At 42.7% G+C, this 23,289-nt stretch overlaps 1 protein-coding gene across 7 annotated transcripts in view; it reads left to right on the top strand.

The window, feature by feature from the left end:
* The window catches only part of celf1 (cugbp, Elav-like family member 1), a 54,034-nt gene that overhangs the window by 14,915 nt on the left and 15,830 nt on the right, over window positions 1-23,289 (top strand). For 5 of the 7 annotated variants that reach the window (XM_071907566.2, XM_071907557.2, XM_071907549.2 and 2 more), the window contains exons 3-7: window positions 10,960-11,085; window positions 18,268-18,455; window positions 18,663-18,745; window positions 19,119-19,167; window positions 21,815-21,949. In XM_071907566.2, the coding sequence (XP_071763667.1) occupies window positions 10,982-11,085; window positions 18,268-18,455; window positions 18,663-18,745; window positions 19,119-19,167; window positions 21,815-21,949 (559 nt within the window). In that variant the 5' untranslated portion in view covers window positions 10,960-10,981. The remainder of the gene's footprint in view (window positions 1-10,959; window positions 11,086-18,267; window positions 18,456-18,662; window positions 18,746-19,118; window positions 19,168-21,814; window positions 21,950-23,289) is intronic. The other 2 variants (XM_078289289.1, XM_078289354.1) reach the window with 2 other exon arrangements.

The following is a 23,289-nucleotide window of genomic DNA, read 5'->3' as shown; positions in this document are numbered from 1 at the left end:
TTCGCTAAAGAGCTGAGTCTTTAGCCTTTTCTTAAAGATTGAGAGGGACTCTGTAGATCGAATGGAGTTTGGTAACTCGTTCCACCACCGAGGAACCACAGAAGAGAAGAGTCTGGCTAGAGACTTCGGGTCTTGTTGTGGTGGCAGCACCAGGCGCCGCTCCTTGGCAGAGCGTAGTGGGCGGGAGGGAGCATAGACCTGAATGAGGGAGTTCAGGTAGGTAGGAGCTGTTTTGGTTGCTGCTTTGTAGGCGAGCATCAAGGACTTGAACTTGATGCGGGCAGCAGCTGGGAGCCAGTGGAGGGATATGAACAGCGGAGTGACGTGCTCTTTTGGGCTGGTTGAAGACCAGACGCGCCGCCATGTTCTGGATCATCTGTAGAGGTTTGAGCGTACATGCTGGGAGCCCTGCCAGTAAGGAGTTGCAGTAGTCAAGGCGTGATATTACAAGCGCCTGTACTAGGAGTTGTGCTGCATGTTCAGACAGGTAGGGTCTGATCTTCCTGATGTTGTACAGGGCAAATCGACATGACTGAGCAGCAGAAGCCACATGCTCCTTAAAAGTAAGTTGGTCATCAATCATGACACCCAAGTTTCTGGCAGACTTTGCGGGAATGAGCTGAGCTGATTCAAGCTGGATACTGATCTGTTGTTGTACAGAGAGACTGGCTGGGATGACAAGGAGCTCAGTCTTTGATAGGTTAAGCTGAAGGTGGCGTTGCTTCATCCATGCCGAGATATCGGCGAGGCATGCCGATATCCGTGCCTAGACTGTGGGGTCTTCTGGCGGGGACGATAAGAAGAGCTGGGTGTCGTCAGCATATAAATGCTATGAGAAGCCATGTGAGCGGATGCCTGCACCAAGTGAGGTGGTGCATATCGAAAAGAGAGTGCCCCTGTGGACAAGCAGTGGGATTTAGGCACTTCCCCTCTCCAAGACACTCTAAAGGATCTCCCTGAGAGGTAGGACTCAAACCAGCAGAGAGCAGATCCTGATAAGCCAAGCTTAGTGAGTGTGGAGAGGAGGATTTGGTGGTTAACCATGTCAAAGGCAGCCGATAAGTCTAGCAACATTAGACCAGAGGACTGACCAGCAGCTCTAGCTGATCGCAGTGTTTCCACTACAGACAAGAGCGCAGTCTCGGTAGAGTGTCCGCGTTTGAAGCCAGACTGGTTAGGATCATACAGGTTGTTCTCAGAAAGGAATTCAGAGACTTGATTAAAGACTGTGCGCTCAAGAGTCTTGGAAAGGAAGGCGAGGAGTGAAACCGCCCTGTAATTTTCAACCTGAGATGGGTTGAGCGTAGGTTTAGGTTAGCAGCGGGGTAACCCGAGCTTGCTTAAAAGCAGTGGGGAACACACCCGTTGTAAGTGAGGAGTTGATGATGTGCGTCACTGCAGGGATAAGTGTGGGCGAAATGGTCTGCAGGAGGTTGGAGGGTATGGGGTCCAACAGACAGGTAGTGGGACAAGAGTCAAGCAGAAGCTTGGAGACTTGCTCCTCGGTAAGATGGGAAAATGAGGAGTGAGGCCCTGTTAGCTGGCGGCGGCAGACTGAACTGGTCAGAAACCTTATCAGTAAAGAAGGATGCGAAGAGGTCAGCAGTGAGCAAAGTTGAGGGTGGAGGTGGTGGAGGGTTGAGGAGTGAGTTAAAAGCTGAAAATAATTTCTGAGCGTTTTTGGCACTGCTGATTTTCTCATGATAATAAGTGGTCTTGGCACTTTTTAAATGAGAGGAGAATGCTGATAAGAGAGACTGATAGTCACTGAGGTCAGTGGGATCTCTGGATTTGCGCCATTTCCTCTCAGCTGCTCTGAGCCCCGCCCGTTGCTCTCTGATGACACCGGTGAGCCATGGACTAGGGGGGGTGTTACGAGCATGTTTGGATGACAGTGGGCAGAGATTGTTTAGAGAGGCAGCTAGCGAGGAGCAGAGTGTGTCTGTAGCCTCATTGACGTGGAGTGAGGAGAATTCATTATGAGGAGGCATGGTAGCCGAGACCTCTTTGGAGAGCTGAGCCGGTGTGAGGGACCGGAGGTTTCGTCGGAAGGAGACCATTTGCGGCGGAACATGAGGATGTTCCGGTAAGGAAACTGTGAATTGAATAAAGTTGTCTGACAGATGCAAGGGGGTGGCAGTCAGATTTGCCGTGGAGCAGTTTCGAGTCACAATCAGATCGAGTGTATTGCCCGCTTTGTGTGTGGGAGGGGTGGAGACCTGTTTGAAGTCAAATGAGGACAGAAGTGAAAGGAAGTCAGCCGCTTGGGGTTTGTCAAGATGGATATTCATATCCCCCATGACAATCAGTGGGGTGCCATCTTCAGGAATGGCTGAGAACAGCATGTCCAGTTCAACTACAAAGTTCCCCAGTAGCCCTGGTGGACGATATATGACAACCACAAATAGCTTAACAGGAGCGGTAACCATAATTGCATGGTATTCAAAGGAGGAGTTATTGCTTAGAGGAGAAAGCTTAGTAAATTTCCAGTCTATGGAAGGGGACCCGTACCACCTCCACGCCCAACGGAACGAGGTGTGTGGGAGAAAGTAGAGTCAGCTGAAAGCGCAGCTGGTGTGGCTGTGTTTTCTGGACGGATCCAGGTTTTGGTCAGGGCTAGTACCTGAATGTCGGATAGGTTTGCAAGTGCTTGGATAAATTCTGTTTTATTTACAGCAGACTGACAATTCCATAAGCCAAAAGAAAAAACGGAGGAAGTAGATGAGGCTTTTCTGAGAGAGTAGAGGTTCTCAGGATTGCGTCTTTTATGACCGATGCGTTTTTTCCGGTTACCCTGGATGACAGGGATATATTGGTAGCACATGGTGAGTGAGAAGGCAGGCCAAGAGAGTAACTAAGAGTAACTTATCAGTGTCCTTGCTCTGTGGACTCGCAGAGGTAGACTCGAAGGTCTTTACCCAATTAGGTCTTCACACAAGAAGGATTGACATGTAAGGGCTGACGCTACAGCGCAGCTTACGTGTTTAAATATCAGGAAATGCCACAGCTGTGCCTAGTCACAGCTCGTTACCACGGCTGAACCCGCCTCTTTCAGATTTCCACAACAAAGCAACAGATAGAGGGCGTGACCCGCATCAGCTGACCCACCTATCGAAACTCAGAGAGTGAAACCAGGAAGTGCTCAGCCACAACAAAGCCTGACAACAGCCTAAGTTCAAATCTAACCCAGAAACAAAGATTCAAAACCCTTACTGACCGACTGCTATCTCCTATGTCCCAGATCAGAGCTTGTTCTCTATTTATTTATTTATTTTGACAGAGCAGCAGGTCCGTCTTTTCATGACACAAATTGCCCACAGCTGTTGCCTATATAGAATTTCATATTTAATGATCAGTCCCTTGCATAAGGACATAAAATTTGTTAAATAAGCGACTTTATGAGCCAATTCGAAGTTGTAGGAGAGAGAATATTCAGAGCAGCCTCACGCATAGCGGAGGAGAGCAGAAGCCGACTGACGAGTCGGAGACACTATAACCTCTAGCCTATGTTATTCTGGCTATTATTTTTTTGATCATCATTATTATTTTTTCGACAGGGGCGCAGCCAAGTAGCTGTGTGAAATGTGAAATGCTGCAGTTAGCGAAGAACCGTTTCCTCACATTCAAGTAGGTCATGGCCCATAACTTGTTTTATTAGTCGACATCATTTAATATTGTTAGTAGTAGTCTACCTTTTTTAGAAGATGTCTTGGCTATAGGCTGTTTTATTAGGCATATCTGCGTTATTCTTTATCTGTTCTCTGTTTAGTCCTTAATGAAAGGCTTTCCTCGAACCTACCATATGCTTTTTAAAAAAAATTTTTTATTTAGGCCTTTATTGTTATTTTTGACTTATTGAAATACAATAGCCTATATAATATGGTCAAATTGATTAAAAGAATTGGAACACTTGTTCCTGTAATTGTTATTAGAGGCCAATAGCCTACTAGATGGCATCAATGACCATTAATTGAAAAGTACTTGGATCGGTACTCGGATCAGCCGATCCACTTGATCAAGTACTCGGTACTCGGATCGGTTGTGAAAAAATGGTATCGGTGCATCCCTACTTGATACTTTTTAATCGGACATTTATAACACTGCTCAACACTCAGAAAGTTAACATGAGTGCAGTGCAGAAACTTCATTGCGTATTTCCCCTGATCACCAGTTGGATTCCACTGGACACACCGCTCTCACTGTAGGTAAGGACAAGTAATCCTAAACAAACACCACCACAAGTAAATTATCAACCCTTTCCCTGGCACGACACTGACAGAATAGGAACTACGACAAACATCCACGACACATGGACTTGGAGGAACAGGCTCATCTGGCTGTCTGGCTGCGTACTCATTCCCTCTCCAAAGCCAAAAAATCTTTTGCTGCCAATCTGGCACCTAAATGGCAAGGAGTGGTTAGGCAGATTGGCCATTTGAACTATGAGGTAGTTCTGGAGGATACAGGAGACGATAGGTGCATTGTGCATCTGTTGCCTTAAACCTTGCTATTCAACTGTCCAAGAAGTGCAGGAATAGCACTGCAGGTGCTTGTGGGACATATTTGAGGAGGAGACAGAGGATGAAGACTTCCTGGGTTTTCCTGACCTGAACCATGCCTCCCCCTGCAGCTTCTCTATGAAGGGAAAGAATCAAAATGAGGACAACATACCCCCTCTGATTGAGAGTCACATCCTGCAAGTCAGGAAGATGCTCATGAACGCATATTGGATGAATTTGAGATGCATAACGCCTTACCGTTCGGCCGGCTGTCTCTCAGGAGAGGGGAGTTTGGTGATCTCCTAGTATACTGTATGTCACTAGCCATCACGATACATTATCCATCATCCTGCCTCTTCTCACCTACCTCCAAACACCCACTTATCTTGTCACCCAGCAATATGGCTCACGTCACTATCATGGTGACTCAAGAAACCATCATGGTGACTTGCATTGGCAAGTGAGTAGATCGACCGTTTATAGTCCACATTTGCTGTCTGGTTGCCTCGGTTGTGTCGGATGCATGTGTCCTGGCTTCTGCCACCTTGAGTGGCCGTTTATAGTCCGCATTTGCCGTCCTGTTGCCTCGGTTATGTCGGGTTCATGTGTCCTGCCTTCTGCCACCTTGATCGGCCGTAATCGACACATTTAGTACAACTCCATACTCCATGTTACTTGATATGTGTTTAGTCTGGTTCATTAGCAGTAGCATTTTCCATTAGCTGCAGCTCATAGCATCAGAATAGTAAAATGTTGGATAGGCTATGTTCACAACAACAGCAATCCCCCAAACATCTGTTAACCCGAATTCTCACAATAACAAACTACTTAATAGTACAATGCTGTCATTAGGGATAACATCCATCTGTATGGAGGGGGTGTCGCAGAGATGTCGCAAAGACGTTTGCGACAATGTATTTTTTGGCACTACCACTAGGAGTCGCCAAAATCATCAATTTTCAAATCCTACACATAGGGGCTTTAAATTTAGTCAAACCGCTACAGTATGGAGCATTATTATTCAAGTCATACATTATTAGCTATAGACTACCTTAACATTAACCTCCTAAAGTTGTTTCTGCTCACTACTTACATAAACCATGGAGCCTCCATGGTCGAAAATGGTAGCAACCCTTTCATGATTTAGGTTGTCACAGCCCTGTGACACTGATTTCTCCTTTCCTTCGACATTTTGGAGTGTGAATGGTGTGATGTCTGCAGGAATAGTTCTAACAAGGGTGCGGGTGGCAGCAAAAATACCTTTAAATATGAAAAATTATAGCTATTAGTCATAGAGAGAGCACATTTCAACAAGCTACAAAACATAATGTTTTTCATATTGTCAATCTGAGTCAAACGAGTGTTAATCCTGTTAGGCACCATACAATTTGATTTAATGTCAGCTAAACTAGGATACATGTGCATGCAAATGTTATCTACAACATGGGTCCAGAAGTTTCCCCAGTTTCTGGTTAATAACATCTGGCCACAGGGACTACAGCTGAAAATTAGCGAGTTGGCTAACACTGGCAAATTTACCCTCAGGTCGATTAATGTGCACTGTCCCTGGTTAAAAAAAAATAAATGAAATGAAAATGAAAGAGTGAGCCACCAATCAAAGTAGCTACTAGCTAGGTAGCAAGTTAGCCTTATGTTAACATTTGCTACCTGCTGAAGATGTCCTAGCCACAGCTTCGTCTTCATCAGTCATGGATGACATTGAGGTCGGGGAAAGCGGTGGTGAAGCTTGTGTAGACAGTAACAGAAGGCTGGGAGGATTATGACGAGGCGACACTTGGCTGTGTTCCACCAGCACTCTTCTTCATGCAATCAAATATGGTACAACTCTCTGTTACTGGACCTTGCACTGTTATTTTAGACAGTGTACCTTGAGATATTGCCATCAATTTTGGTGAAATGAAGCCAGACTTTGGATCGTCTCTGGGACATTTTGTAGGTTCCTTCGGATAAGCATAAAGCATAGCAGAAGCAGGGTTAGATTAACTATTTAGGTATCGAACTTCGGCACCAAATGTCTCAGCATTTTTTGGAATTCGCTAGTACCGATGTAATTCGGTCACTGCCAAAAAACTGACCAATGGAAAAAATATAGTGGCACTCTAGAGTCCTGACATATATATCTGTGTATGTGAGTGTGTGCATACATACAGTATATAATTTATTTTATTTATTTATTTTCATTTTTGGTGGAGACACAAAATACTATAAATGCATGATTAAGAAATCTAGATTGGGCAATATCATGCCAATCAACCAGTCAACAAAGGGATTTTTTTTTTCAGTTCTAGTTGTGATTGTTGATCATTTTCATATAGAGTGTCGCCTGCGGTATGCATGCCACTGTGGCATACCGTATTAAATTCACACCTCTATTCACATTAAAAAAGTGAAGATTTGAAGAATATCCCCCAGCTTCTTTTCATGTATGAAGCTGCCTGAATGTCTGCTTTTGTCAGCAGTACTATTTCTCTGAAACATCCAAAATCTTGGTGGGGAAAGTGGATGAGGAACCCTCTCCCCCCCAGAGCTGCTGATGTGCCCTTGAGCAAGGCAGTTGAACCCCTCAATTTGGTGTCCCGTGAGCAGTCATTATCTAGTCATAAACAGAGTGCTTAGCTGTTGTAATGTCATCTGTTGTCTTAGTGTTCAAAATTGAGGCTACTGCCTCCATATAATCAATGTTGCTGTTGAAGTCATTGGGCCTCATTCAACGTGTGTGTGATCAGATTTGATCTTAGTATACTTACAAATGTTTACACGAACACTTTGACATTCATCAGTTTGTTTCTTTGGTATGATCAAAGTCTACATGTGGTTGGAAACATCCATGAGGGCAGATAAACTAAAGAGATTTCTACTTATAAAGTTTTATTCTTTATGCAAAGTCACTTAAGTAATTACAGACCATAATAAGCATATTAACAAAGTTAGGCCTATATGAACAAGTTCAAAGGAACTCTATTCATTTGGAAACATGTTTAGCTAATTGATCTAAGTGATTGATTATGATACAAATCTAGACTAGTCCACCGAACTCAAGGAGAAGCCAGGCCAACCATAATTTCTACCATTATTTTATTAGACCGATAAAGTGATTGATTATGATATAAAGACGCACAAGCACGCAGCCAACCCAGAGAATGACGCATTTGCTGTTATTGGAGCAGCCTTAAGGACCATAATATATCAAATTCCCATATTCTGCAGTAGAGCAGACTCAAATGTAAAGAGATTTCCATGCTATTGTTGGCCTGCCAGACATCATAGGAGCAATAGACTGTAGGCTACATGTGCGCATCAAAGCACTGTCTTCAAAAGCATTTCCCTATTTATATCGCAAACAATACCACTCCATAGCATTCAATTCATCTGTGACAACAACCTTAACCTCCTAAATGTGGTTTCCTGCTGGCCAGGAGAGACCCATTTGTGGTGTAGAACAGCAGTGTGGTCATGCGTTTTGACCAGGGTGCTGCTGGTAAGTAGTAGGGTTAGGGTTAGTAGTAGTAGTAGTGACCACAACTGAATGAATAGAAGTTAAATGGACCACAAGGCTGATGACCAACTCTCAGACCCCTCAGGCGCGATCATCATAGGTATGCTGGAAGGCCATTGGCCAACATTATTAAGGTCTGAACTTACCATCTCATGGAGACGCTGCTTGAATTAAACCAATGTCCAACTCCACTGATGACTGGACACCTGACAGCGCAGTCTCTCCTATTATTCCCCTAATCCTTTTGATAGCTGCCCTTCATCTATAGCTAATAAACTGCACTGATACTGAATAGGCCCACTGACCTTATCATCTCAGTTGTATTTTCATCCATCTTGTGCATGTTCCTCACTCGCCAGTCAAATTGTGCTTGTCTGTCTTCTAGGGGTGTAACGGTTCAGAAAACTCACGGTTCGGTTCATATCACGGTTTTGGGGTCACGTTTTCGCTTCGGTTCGGTATATACAGTATATCTGGTGTACTGGGGAGGGGAAGTACAATTGCAAATTCCAATTTACGCAGTGTATTTATTTAAAAAGTCCTAAGTTTGCCTGAATGAAAACTTTTTTTCACTGAAAATTAAAGTCCAGTATAAATCAACAGACTTTCTTTCAAAAGTAAATACTCCTCTTTGTTATTATAACCTAAAATATCCCTGCATTGTAGGCTACGTAGGCCAACATCAACATTAAGTATTATTCTTGTATTCTCTTATATTCTCAATATATAGGCTATTATCAATTCAAATCCCATTTTAACAACAAATAACAAATAACTAAAGACCTGTATATATCTAAAGTACTCCCTTTCTAGTCTAGTCTAGCATGTCTCAAAGGGCTTTTACATAGCATCAGTACATGTCATATACATACTACATCATATATACATACTACATATACACATCATATACATCCTATGTCATATAGGTTACATACTTCATATACATACTATACATCATACTACACATCATATACTACGTCATATACATAATTTTACTCGATAGCATACATACTACACAAACACACTCATGCCTATGGGGAATTTAGAGTCTTCAATACACTGTTCTGTTTGTTGCTTGCTTTTGTCCTGTCTACAAGGTATAGAAGATTAGAAATGAGACCACTTTAACAGAGAAATCTGCTTTTCTGACCCTCTGCCCTGCTACATCTCTCTGTACTGTCAAGTTCACCTGTATCTTCAAATCGTTAAATTACTAGCCTTTGACATTGTTACATTATCTACTCTGTTTTACTGCTTAACAGCTACCTCTGGTTTAGACTGTCCCTGCTCCTCCTCAGGACGAGTAAAAAGTTAATATTAACGTTATCAGTCCACTCAGTGGATACTGACTAGCAGCTATATACAGCGTGCTAATCTCGGAAACCCAGCTGTATTCCGAATAACGTTAACTGTTAGCGCGTGTGCAATGGGAGGTGCACAGATGGGTCCGTTGAGCGAGCGATAGAGAGTGAGAGCGACAGAGAGCGCGAGCGACGGAGAGATAGAGAGCGAGAGAGAGCATGCAGAGCAAGTAGGGGCTGAGCGAATCAATGCGCTACTCGCAGCTCTACAATTAAATAGTAAAAAAATTTTTACATTTTGTGGCGGTCAGTGCTGATATTGTGGTGGGCCGCCACAAAGTTGTCTATGTTTGGGAAACTCTGAAGTGCAATGAAATAGAAAAGGTGGGAAACCGTATAATGCACACTTGCTACAAATAGTGCTGAAAAAATATACAAGCACTTCAAAGCAAAATGCTTCGATGCTGCCTTTTTTTTGCTTTGAAGTGCTTGTATATTTTTTCAGCACTATTTGTAGCAAATAAATGATCTGTTTTTGTGCATTATACGGTTTCCCACCTTTTCTATTTCATGTTTCTCTGACCCTTTGGGAACCGATTTTTCCACTGCCTTTTTGTGTGGAAACCCTGAAGTGCAACATAAAATGCAACCTTCAGTGGCTTTACTCCAGGGCATCAACATAAAATGCAACTTAAATAAATCATGTACTGAAATCTTCCACTACTGAATAGGCCTACAATTCTTTCGCTATAAACACCCCCAAATAGTGATGCGTGGGTCAATCCGAAACCCGCAGGTTTATCTGCGGGTCGGGCGGGTTTGGGTCGATTGAAGATAATATTGAGAACGACCGGGCGGGTTCGAATGTTGATGTGTCGGATCGGGCAGTCAGGGGTTGAAAAAAACCTGACCCGCGCATCACTACCCCCAAGGTTTTGGTTATTGCTCCGTGCCTATCTGAACTCGCACTGAGAGATTGCTTAAAAGCTGCGGGAAGAGCAAGTTTTTTTGGTCCTACCGGCTCTCCTCCTCTCCTCCTGTGCTGCCAGTGTGATTGAGTGACGTCGGGCTCTTCTGCGGCGCATCGCCACGGAAACCACAAAATCAAAAGTTGGTCAATGTATAGAAATTGATCCAAGTCTATCTCTAATGCACCAATGTGCGCATCACGTCATGTCTGTCATTTGCCGATTCACAGACCAGCAGAGCAGTAGCATTGTAGTCAATCTGACAAGAGCCTGAAAGTGAAACTTAAAATTCCACAATTTGCTCCATACTCCTGTGTTGGTAATGATATCCAGCTGTGATGTCATCGTAGATTGACATGTAATTCTGACAACTGATTGGACAGATACTCTCCAGGGAGATCGGACCCACGTGGGGAGTGGGGAGACACAGAACCGAATGAACCGCGGCACGCTTGCGCAACCTGAACCGTGGGTGGCGAACCGAACAGTTCAGATGTTTTTTCGGGAACCGTTTCACCCCTACTGTCTTCCATGGTAGCTAGGGGTACTGATTCATTTGTTCAGTGTCTCTGTTCAATGTACATCTATTGTGTGTGTCTTCATTTTGTCTTTTGTGTGTTTGGTCCTGGTTTGGTGTGTGCCCTGTATATGTGTCCTATGTATTTGTATTTCAGTAGTGGTAGTGCAAAGCCCTGGATGGATAGCCTGGACCCTGAAACCCTGTACGCCTCTCCAGAGCAGCCTGGGCAGCTCGAGCTCCCCTTCCCTGCCCCGGAAGTCCCCAACATGGCACAGGGGGGGTAAGAACCCTTCGGCTTGCTCTATATTATCCCCTGTTATCACTGGGGGCAGGGGGTAAGGACCCACTGACTGACTCCCATCCATTACCTTAGCCCCTCTTAACACATGCATGATGTAGGCCAGGACCCACTGACCACTTCCTTTCTGTCCTCCTATCTTGGTTTCCCTCCCTCTGGTGTAGACCTGTAATATATGTTTCCTTAGAGGAAAAAAAAGGTTGGCAATCCAAACTATATGCTTACATCATTTCAGTATTTTTTTTTTTCAGTGAAGCATTCCAAGGTGGTATTTAGAGTTTATGAAATCTGTTTTAATTCTTCGGCGTTCTCTATTGTTTTTGTGTTGTTTTTTTATTGTTATTTTTTATTATTTGCCTCAAAGACCCCTAAGGTCTGCCTGGAAAGTGTTTGAGCTATTTTGAATTTTTAGTGGGTACCACTATTGTTTTGCTACTGATTTAGTAGTGGTTCAAGCACGTAGTGCTACTCAATAACAAATTGTTTTACTTTTTCCTCAACAATTTAACTAAAATGTAAAGTTTCTGTGGTATTTCACATTGGTGCCTTAAACCCAGATGTCCTCATTCTCTCTGCTATTTCTGCAAAATGGAAAACGGAAGGGAGGGAATTTGGGAGATTACCAGAGAAGTAATGCTGGAACGGTTTCATACTACAACACAAAATCAAGGTGGAGCTTGTTTGTAGAAACTTACAGGACTCCTGTGGTTGTGGAAAATATAAAAAGTCATGGAATTTCAAAGTTATTTTATCCAGATTGGGAAAAGTTATAGAAAATGATATATATTTTGGAAATGTTATGGAAATCTGTCCATAATTATTTTCCACATAGTTTCCACATTCTACATCAGATCCACAAACCTTTTGTCCTGGGGCATGCAATTTGGCTATTCAGCAAAAAATACAAGCATTTGAACATGGATGATGGAATAGTCATGGTATGTACAGTATCTATTGATCTGAAAGAACATATGGCTAACTTCTTTCATGAAAGGTCAGTTGGCTTCTATCTTTGGTTAGAAATAAAAATTTCCAGTGCCTCCAGTTCAGGTTTGTCAAACCCTGAGACAAATATAGGTCTTGCACAAAAGACCATGCTTAAAGGAATAGTTCACTTAAAAATGTGGTCATTATCTACTCACCCTCATGTGAGTTGAAACACTGAAGCTAGTATGTCAATATAACGCACAGCGAGTTAGCTGCCGCAGCGCCATCCATGCATGAAATGTACTCTGCAAAAAAGACTGATTGATTGTGTTGCACAGTGTACCCGTACTGAAAAATTACTTCAATACCAGATTTGAGAAACTGTACAATACTAGTTTTTCCAGAATGGTATGCGTTTCACATCCTTATACTATCATCAATTTGCATTAAATTCCATACTTCTACATATAATCCTTGTATGTTCAATATAATTAGCTGGACCTGAATAACTTCAGCAAACCTAAACTGTACTGTTCCTAAATTTAAATACCCATTCCTCAATATAAAGTATTTGAGCTTTTTACACCACCAAAGTAGACATATTCTTTTATTCTATAGTTTGAATGACACTTGACTCCTCGCCCTGAAGAGAGATAATAAATGTCATGTCACATTGTTGGTCTGCTCTGTTATCCTTTACTCTGTCATTGGACTATTGATCACTGTCAGTCAGTCACATAGCCTCTTAGAGGTCCAAGAACCACTCTGGTTTGTCCAGAAGAGTATAAAATCACTTTGGCCTCATATCTCTCTTGTTGTAGCAGTTACTTCTGCTATTTGACACGTTGGTTATGAAATCAACGTGGGCTTCTACCTTTTTCAGGGTTGCTATAACCTGTGTTATGAGTTCTGTCAGGCATCTCTGTAAAATGATAAATATATCAAAACTGCCTTAGTGTAATGTCAATCATGTAATTGCTTGTTTTTAGCCCCGCAACAGCAGGGGCTCTATGGAGGGTATGGTCGGTCGGTCGGTCTGTTCACCACTTTATGGGTCACATGGCCCACAGGGAGTCAGACTGCAGACTCTCAAGTGGGAGACCCGAGTTCGATTCCCGGCAGAGCTGCTTCCACAAAATTCAACGTCGCGGGGCTGTTGGACTCTTAGCCTTGTTAAGCCTGTAGCTTGTCCTGTTTAGGGGAGCAGGGGATGTCACTGTGTTAACAGTGGTAATAACCAGTGGGCATAATGGTGGTAGTATTGGAAGTAGTGACCGGTGGTAGTTGGCCTGTTGTTGTTGTGACAAGCAGACCAAGCTGGCCGGTAGTCGGAGATGGGCTCTGTCCTACCTGTTCATACTGGATATCCCACTTGTTGTTCTGCACTTTGTATGGCCTGGAGTTCCTCTCACATCCTACGTGTGTGTTTGGGATACATAAAGGCCACAGCCACTGTCATTTGACATTGGCTCCCTTCCCACTTATTTTCCACACACACAATCACACACACAGACCAGTACAGCCTGTAGGACAACAGGGCTAACGCAGCCCCCCCCAGGCCGGAACCTAATTGTGAACTCCTGGTTTGGCTAGTCCGGGGATTAGCCGCTGGCTGTGGAGAGCCATTCACTCCCTCATTCATTCCCCCTGTCCACTGGGCCTTATCACCATCAATCTGACACCCCGTTTATCTGACACTGCAGCGAGATCTGCTGGCCTAGGAGAAACGTTCACAAAGAGGCTGAACCATCAGCACTTTCATTGTGGGACCCACTATGGACACCGCTCCCACTGGCCCCTCTGTGATCCCATCGTCCCTCTCTCTCCATGATCTCTATTGCAGTTGTTACTCCCAGTCTCAGAACCTGGAGGCCCAACCCAACGGCTAGTCACTTTGTGTCTGTGACCTTGTACTCTTTTTCCACTCAAAAGAAACATTTTTTGTCAGATTTTGTTTGCATTTGTTTTCCATGTGTGAGGGTTCTTTGGAGCGTTCTCCATGTGGATTGGTTTATTGGTTTACAGTGTCTTTCTCTGCCTTGTGTGCACTGTTCGCTGCCTCACTGCTCCATTCTTGACGGACCTATTCACAAGCGCATGATCTGGAGTTTACCAGCACCGTCTGATCACCGTTGTCTGTTCAACATAATTGTCTAACAACTAAACAAGCGTACCTGACCATCATGGCGTCTTTTAAACTGGATTTTCTACCCGAGATGATGGTTGACCATTGCTCTTTGAATTCTAGTCCTGTGTAAGTAGCTCTTTTGGGTGAATCTTTGTTGTGAGTATTGCATCTTGTTGTCCTGCATTTCTGGGAGTCAAATTGATTGGACAGTGTTAGGCTCACAATTGATATGTTATCAGGGCTTTACTGTGAGTTGGTAACCAGTTGATCTAGAGTAGAGTGAATTAATGATGAGCAGCTCTGTTGCAGAATGTCATGGTAGCCACTGGCCTAAGCTTGAGGGCTGCCCCATTCTTGATCATTCATTCTTTGTCTGGAGTTTATTATGTCCGCAGACTGCCGACGCATGTATTAGTGTTGTTCATGTGTATAGTCAGATTCTGTCTGAAATGGGTCTTGTGGTTTAATTCTAATACTTATTTAATTATATTTGTGCAATAACATACCTAAAACAAGAGGTAAACTATCATTAATGAATTTGGCCTGTTTTGAGTTGGCCTGACCTGGTCTAGACCACTCTTGTTTACCTTCCTGGCACAGTACACGATGTTGGACTTGAGTTTAGCCTGCACTCATGACAGTGCAATACTTGTCACTTGTGTTTGTGCTGGTTAAACAGTAGAAAGTAGATTTATCTATATGAGAGCCAGCCATTTAAAAAAGTGTGATGTGAACCTTGTTCAAAACGTCTGCTTAAATTGTCCCTTTGCTGAAGGTACACAGTGAGCTTGAAAGTTAGGTGTAGGCCACATGGCAACTATTCAGTTACTTTGTGCTGAAGATGTTCAGGTTGATTTGAATTTAGTGGAAATGTTGCAGACCTCTGTTCAACAAGCTGTGACTGGTAGGGAGATGTTGGCTGCTGGTGTTCACATTGGTCTCCCAATGTGAGTTTCACTAAAAGAGTTGTGGAATCGGATTGTCATTTTAAGTTGGGACAGTTTAAACTTTGATATCATAGACTCACACATCAAAGATATCACAAAGATATCTTTTGGCACCTTTGCAACATTGCAAAAAATTTAAATATGGCCGATGTTGAAACTCTTGTACATGCATTAGTTTTGTCAAGACTCGATTACTGTAATGTCCTGTTTTTTGGCTTACTGAACTCTAGTATTAACAAGACTAAGAGTCTAACAGCCCCGCCACACACACACACGCTTCCACACATTTTGTGGAAGCGTCCTGCCAGGAATCGACCACAGGTCTCCCGATTGAGAGTCTGTAATCTAACTCCATGCGGCACACTTTCACCCATGTGACCAAAAAAAAACCTTCCACCTGTACAAAATGCTGCTGCTAGAATATTAACTAAAACATGAAAATTCTATCACATTACACCCATTTTGACCTGTCTTCACTGACTCCCAATTCAAGCCAGATCTGACTTCTAAGTGCGTCTGCTAACGTATAAAGCTACACAGGCTCGCACCATCATATTTATCTGACCTTAATGTCCCTTACGTACCCCCTTGTGCCGTCTGATCACAGGACGCTGGTTATCTTACTGTCCCGGGAATCAAGAAGAAATCAGCAGGCAGCAGCATGTTGTCCTCTCTAGCTCCCAATCTTTGGAATCAACTTCTTCTTGCGATTTAGGTTGCCAACTCTTTGGAAATCTTCAAATCCAAACTCAAAACCTATCTATTCTCACTGTCATATAACCAACCCTAGCCCTGTCCAGCTCGGTACTGATACGATCTCCTCTCTTACTTTAGTTTAGACATCATTAATATAGGAGCTGGCTGTTGGGAACCCAGTCTAGGGCTGCCTTCTGATCTGTCTGCGTCATTTTGTCTGTATTAGTGTGTGCGTGGTTTAATATGTCTTCTCAGAGTGTGTGGATCGTGCTTAGTATGGATGCTTGTCTTTCCTCTCTTGCAGACTCCTGTTACATGCAGTGATTTTACCTGCCAGTGAATGTGGTTGCTGGCCCTAGCTTTTGTGGATGCCGACACAGGCCTAGTTGGCCGAAATCCCATCTTTGTGCAACATCATGTTTTTCTTAATCTTATTTGCTTTCTTATCTCATTGTCATTGTCCATTTTATTATTTTGTCCTGGCACCTATTTCACACTCAGCTGCCCTGGCGGGATGCCCTCTTGATTTGGCGCGACAAAAGTTTTTTCATTTTTGTTTACGTATTAGGTTTTTTCTGGTCTTCACTGAGGGTCTAAGGTTGGTGGTTCTGTTTAGGCTAGGCAAGGCTAGGTAGGTTAGGTAATCCTGTCTTTTCAACTGCTGTTTTGTGTTACATGCTTTGTTTTGTTTACTTTTATTTTGTTGCATACTGTATTGCATCATTTTGTATGGCAAAGAAATGCAAATATCTCACAACTTGATAAAAGCACTGGAAAATGATCTACAGTGATGTAAAGCTGTAAGGGAATGCAGTAAATTAGCAAAAATGCCAATAACGCTGCAATTGTTCTGTAATACCACCCATGTGTTATGTGAAGGCAAGTATGTTGACATAGAAATAGGCTTAACTAATGGCCTCATTACCATAACTTATGTTTAATATATCATGATGATTGTGGTGGTACATTAGGCAGCTCCAGTACCTCTTGTTTTTGCCGGGCCTCTGGGACCGGCCTAGAAGAGTGAAAGTAGCTAACCGACTGACTACCCATTGTTGAAAGTTGCGCGAGAAGTGGCGTCAAGACCTTCACAGTTATGGTGGTACACGTGATATTGTGTTGTTTGCACTGAAAGCCCATTCACACCTAGAGCGACAACTATAAAGATAACTACAAACTATAACGACACACTGTTGCTCAAACATTCACACTGCAACGCTATCATCGGCGCCGAATATTCAGAGAAAAAATGGAGCATGATTACTTTTCCGACGTGTTTTTATTTTTCTCACTCTCGAAAGTAAATAACGACATAGCTGAAGGATTTGGAACATGAATTGCAGCAAAAGCAGGAGGAGCTGGCAGAATCAATAATGCTCTTTTACGGCGCTTTCATATTGTGCTTTGAGAGAGCTAGTGGTAGTCACCAAGTGAAGCTGTTCATTTCTTTACCAGTAGGTGACTCTGAACACCACATCTACTGTGGATCAAAGAGGCTAGTCTCCATGTTGAGAGAAACACCTGTAGCTTCACTGTGGCTAAACCGGTTTTCAATAGGCTACTCATTACCTTCCGGTCATAGCCATTAAAAAGATAGGATAATAATGCATTTGCCCTCGGCAGATCAAAGACATGATGCTATTTTGTTAGTTAGCAAGATAACTAGCAAATACTCAAGTTAGCGAGTATATCCAAGTCAGTAAACATGCCTTACCGCTAATCCACTAATAGTTATAGTTGTAGTGTGAACACAGACATTCTATTTACTTAGAACGATTTAAATCTTGTTATAGTTATAATTATCTTTATAGTTATCGTTCTAGATGTGAATGGGCCTTTAAAATTGTACAAAGTGCCACTTATATAGTATATCACTACAAGGCAGAGGGCACTAGCCTACAGAACACGTGTTATACTAGGGTGCGAAAGCCATGAGGAGGCGAGACATCAATGGCCCGGCTTGCACTAGGTCAACCTAGTCTTGTTCTTTTCAGGCATTTGTGGTCTTACACACTGTGGTTTACGTAGTTATACATGGTGGATGGTAGACTTCCATTCTACCTTAATGCACATGTGGTTTCATTCTCTTTTTGAAAACCTGTACAAATGATCATAGTATTACCTTTGTAATCCACTAAAGTTTGCATGTCTTTGGCTTAGACTGTGTCGAGTTAAGCTTTTTGGAGATTGAAGCAATGGCTATAGATGCAGTATTCAACTGAGCATGACCAATAGCAGCCATACTTGTCTAGTCTTTTCTCTCTTCCTCTTTCTCTGACTCATTTCTTTTATGTTGTCATCGTTTCAGCATCAGCCACATAACAAATACACACAGCATGCTGCAGACATGGTGGAACTAGAATCACTCCAGACCAACATGTTTGATTATTACTACATCTAATTCACCTTTCTATCTCCCTTTTCCTCCTTGTCTCCCTCCTTCTGTCTTCCTCCTCCCCTTCCCAGTGGAAAGAAGATGAACGGGTCCCTGGACCACCCGGACCAACCAGACATGGATGCCATCAAGATGTTTGTGGGCCAGATCCCACGTTCCTGGGCAGAGGAGCAGCTTCGTGAGCTCTTTGAGCCTTATGGAGCCGTCTACGAGATCAACGTCCTCCGAGACCGCAGCCAGAACCCACCACAGAGCAAAGGTCAACTTGTAGTGACAGACACACATACAGAGAAGAGGTGATATAGTACGATCACAAATAAGAACAGGATACCAGACAGTAGAGGCAATGTAATCAGTACCTTCCATGTCATGTAGAAGTGTAGGCCCACACACACATCTTCTACTCACATCTAGTACTTGATGAGTCAGATATGTGATAACCAGTATCTCTGTCTGTCCCCCACAGGTTGTTGTTTTATAACATACTACACTCGCAAATCAGCCTTGGAAGCACAGAATGCACTTCACAACATGAAGATTCTGCCAGGGGTAGGTAGCAACCTCCTAAAGCTGGCCTTTCAATGGACCACTGGTTCATACTCCTACTTAGTTGTAAAAGATAATACTTTTTTGTACTATACTTTTGTACTTGTTACTGGTCAGCATCCATATATTGTGTCTGATTAAAAGAATAAAAAGGCAAAAATACAAAATAGGTGAGTTGACATATAGCAAGCCAGTCAAATGGCATCTAGCATACATTACTGCCCTTTTGCATCATGACAAGTCGTGACTTTCATACAAGTCATTACTCATAGCCATGGTGCTGGGATACCATTCAATTGCCTTTTACTGTAATGCATCACACAACACTGACTTGCAAAGTGTTACTTTAGAAGTGCTAATGTGCTGTCTTGTTCAGATGCACCATCCTATCCAGATGAAGCCTGCTGACAGCGAGAAAACCAATGGTGAGAATTTTGTCCCATTTACATTGATTCTCTCAACTTTAATACTACTATGTGTACTGGGGGTGTAACGGTTCAGAAAACTCACGGTTCGGTTCATATCACGGTTTTGGGGTCACCGTTTCGGTTCGGTGTATATATATCTGGGGCACTGGGGAGGGGAAATACAATTGCAAATTCCAATTTACACAATGTATTTATTTAAAAAATCTTAAATTTGCCTGAATTAAAACTTTTTACACTGAAAATTATTAAGTCCAGTATAACAAAATCAACAGACTTTTTTTCAAAAGTAAATACTCCTCTTAACATAAGAGGACATAACATAAAATATCCCTGCATTGTAGGATATGTAGGCCAACATCAACATAAAGTGCAACATAAAATGCAACTTTCAGTGGCTTTACTCCAGGGCATCAACATAAAATGCAACTTAAATCATGTACTGAAATCTTCCACTACTGAATAGGGCTACAAATCTTTCGCTATAAACACCCCCAAGTAGTGATGCACGGGTCAATCCGAAACCCAGGGGTCCCGCAGGTTTATCCGTGGGTGGGGCGGGTTAGGGTCGATTGAAGATAATATTGAGGAACGGGCGGGTTCGGATGTTGATGTGTTGGATCGGGCGGTCGCGGGTTGAAAAAAACCTGACCCGTGCATCACTACCCCTAAGGTTTTGGTTATTGCTCCGTGCCTATCTGAACTCGCACTGAGCAATTGCTTAAAAGCTGCGGGAAGAGCAAGTTGTTTTGGTCCTACCGGCTCTCCTCCTCCTCCTCTCCTCCTGCTGCGTGTGACTACAGAGTGATGTCGGGCTCTCCACCGCAATATCGGCACGGAAGCCACAAAATCAAAAGTTGGTCAATGTATAGAAATTGATCCAAATCGATCTCTAATGCGCCAATGTGCGCATCACGTCATGTCTGTCATTTGGCGATGCACAGACCAGCAGAGCAGTAGCACTGTAGTCAATCTGACAAGTGAAAGTGAAACTTAAAATTCCACAATTTGCTCCATACTCGCTCCAGCTGTGATGTCATCGTAGATTGACATGTAATTCTGACAACTGATTGGACAGATACTCTCCAGGCGGATAGGACGCATATGGGGAGTGGGAGACACAGAACCGATGGAACCGTGACACACATGTGCATACCAAACCGTGGGTGGCCCACTGAACGGTTCTGATTTTTTCCCGGGAACCGTTTCACCCCTAATGTGTACACCTTCACCAGTGTTCGATAGGACTGGAACTGTTCCCAAAAGTCAAGATGCAGAATGGTTTTAGCGGGGTGGGGGGATCTAAATTTGCTTTTTGTGTAGTTAGTGTTTACTTTTCAATTTAGCATTTTCACTTTTTAAATGGATAGAGGTATTACTAATAGTATAAAACAGTATTGATATAACACAATTTTGGGAGCCATCTTCATGCCACTAAAGGTGATCACCAGCTATTTTAAAAATGTAAGATTATTCAGAATAATAGAAATTTACAATTTAAATAAAATAAATCTGAATCACTTATGTGAACAACAAATGCTTATAACACAGGGAAACAGTGCCATACCTTTCTGTGCTATTTGGTTTTCCAGTGTACACAGTTTGAGAGCACCACCAGCCGCCTTGGCTGAGGAGCTGATGCCATGACATCTGACCTGGCAATGCCCTCCATCTGTTCCAACTCCTCGTTTGTATATTCCAGTTCAAAAGACACAGCCGTATATCACCACCAAAACGATCTTCATCACTGCTGTCACTAGATCTACCGTGTTCTGCCATGACTTCTGACCATGTAAACGAATGTAAAGCAAGCCAGGCACGCACAGTAAAAGCTGGCATGGATTCATTTCCTTTGACAGCACTCACAAACTATGAATACTGGAAAACCAAATAATTCAGAAATGTATGGCATTGCTCTCACGTTATAAAAGGTTATTGTTCACCTAAGATACATTATAGCATTGTTGATTTGTAAATGAAGCTGTTCGAAGCTGTTTTTGTTTGTCTGCCATGCATGTTTCTTATGGCTGACATGGTGATGTTATAAAAGGTTATTGTTCACCTAAGATACATTCTGATTGTGACAGAATGTTTTAGAATGTTTTAGATTGTAAATTTTGTTGGAATTCTATACCCCATTCATTCTCCCACTGGAAGCCAATTGCTTTATACTACGACGATGTGGCCAGCTCGTGATTTTGCTGTGTGTTCTCAATGAATGCACAAGCATAAGCAGGAGGCAGTGTTTCTTCTGAATAATAACATTTTTAAAATGGCTGGTGTACCCCTTTCATTTTCAAAAAGCTGTTGGATGATTTCATTCTGGGAGGGAAAAATGTCCATGCCTAAGCAAAGCTACTTTCTGTGAAGCTGCATAGAGCTGTGCTGCTGTAGCCCAACTTAATGGAACTAACTTTACAAAATGGTTATTTTCAGTAGGCTAGTATCAAAGCCCACTCTGTGGGACGATTTCACCAGTTAGGAAAGTAATGACATGCACCCACAGTAAATGGCTTACTTTTGCAAATTACTAACCATGATCAAACATACAGTATGTACATGTTGACTGTACCATTATAGAAATGAGCACCATTTGACTTGACATAGAGCAGGTGTGTGTGTTGATGTTGTGTTGTCTTGAATGCAGCGGTGGAGGACAGGAAGCTGTTCATTGGAATGATCTCCAAGAAGTGTAATGAGAATGACATCCGGCTGATGTTCTCACCCTACGGCCAGATAGAGGAGTGCAGGATACTCCGAGGCCCTGATGGACTCAGCCGTGGTGAGGCAGATTCAGCTCATCAACATACACACACACACACACACACACACACACACACACACGTAGGATCTTGTTGGGATGTGCTGAAGTCAGCCGTGGCGACACAGGTTCAGCTCTATGGTCCTACACTATCCCTTCTTTTCTGGATAAAGTATTCAGGATAAATTCAGGCTAAGGCATTTTTAAAGGACAATTCCAGTGTGATTGGAGTTTTTGCTCATTTCCTGTATTCCTTTACTGCTTTACATCACCTTAGATCGTTTTCCAGTGCTTTTATTACTATATGAGATATTTGCTATTTCTCCATCGTATCAGTTGTTAAAAGTAAATGTTTTCAAATGAATGCTGTCTGAATATTACAAGATACTCCCAGTAAAGTAGAGGGCAGGTCCTAATGTAACCGCAGAGAACATTAGCTGTTGGTTGAAACTTTTATTTTGGAGAGAAAAACACGGAAATATGAGAAGCAGAAAGCAGAAGTAAGATACATCCTCCTGTCTCGTCTCGGCTCTCGTGGTGTTCCCAAATGCACGCATTAATATGAAATGGTGAACAGAACCTTTTTCAGAATGTAATATTCTACAGCCTGATATTACCTTTCTGATGCAACCTCTCATGCACAGTGATGGAATGCCTTTACCGTCTGAATTATGCCTAAACTACCGTACACAGCGTACACAGTTGTTGCACAGCATTTTAAGCTGCTACACCAGTTATGTTCTTGTTCCGCCGGGGTCTGTTGGTTATGTTGCCCCTAGATTTTGGGTAATTGAACAAAATTATCTAGTGTTACTTATTTTTCCATCAACGGCTCACATTGCTATATTTAGCAATTGGAGCACATCTAGTTTACGCTTTGATAGCATTGTTGATTTGTAAATGAAGCTGTTCGAAGCTGTTTTTGTTTCTCTGTCACGCACTATGTTTCTTATGGCTGACATGGTGATAAATGACTATACGCAAAATCTTGGCATTTATATGGCTCAAATACCCAACCAACAGCTGCGTAGTCAAACAAAAATAAGACGAAACAACAAACATCGAACAACAAAAATAGAAGCCATGTGTATCTCAAAAGTTACGGCTCCGATCCAACTCTGAGTCAGATCCGGCTGCATGCATGGCCAGTGGAGCAGGCTGCAAAGACGGGTTCTCACAGAATGTCTCTTAAAAGAGAATACCGGTGTCATTTAGAGTTGTAGCCCATTTACTTCTGTCTACATCTAGTTGACATTTCCCCCAATTACTTTGCAATGCATGCCATATGTAATTAGACATTTACTTTTTTTTTCTTATTTAAAATACAAACTTTATGGTGTCAAACCTAGAAAATGAAATTA

Source organism: Centroberyx gerrardi, chromosome 1, assembly GCF_048128805.1.
Source record: "Centroberyx gerrardi isolate f3 chromosome 1, fCenGer3.hap1.cur.20231027, whole genome shotgun sequence".
Classification (NCBI taxonomy): Eukaryota; Metazoa; Chordata; class Actinopteri; order Beryciformes; family Berycidae; genus Centroberyx; species Centroberyx gerrardi.
Note: the sequence above shows the minus strand (reverse complement) of the source record. Positions and strands in the feature narration are given on the sequence as shown.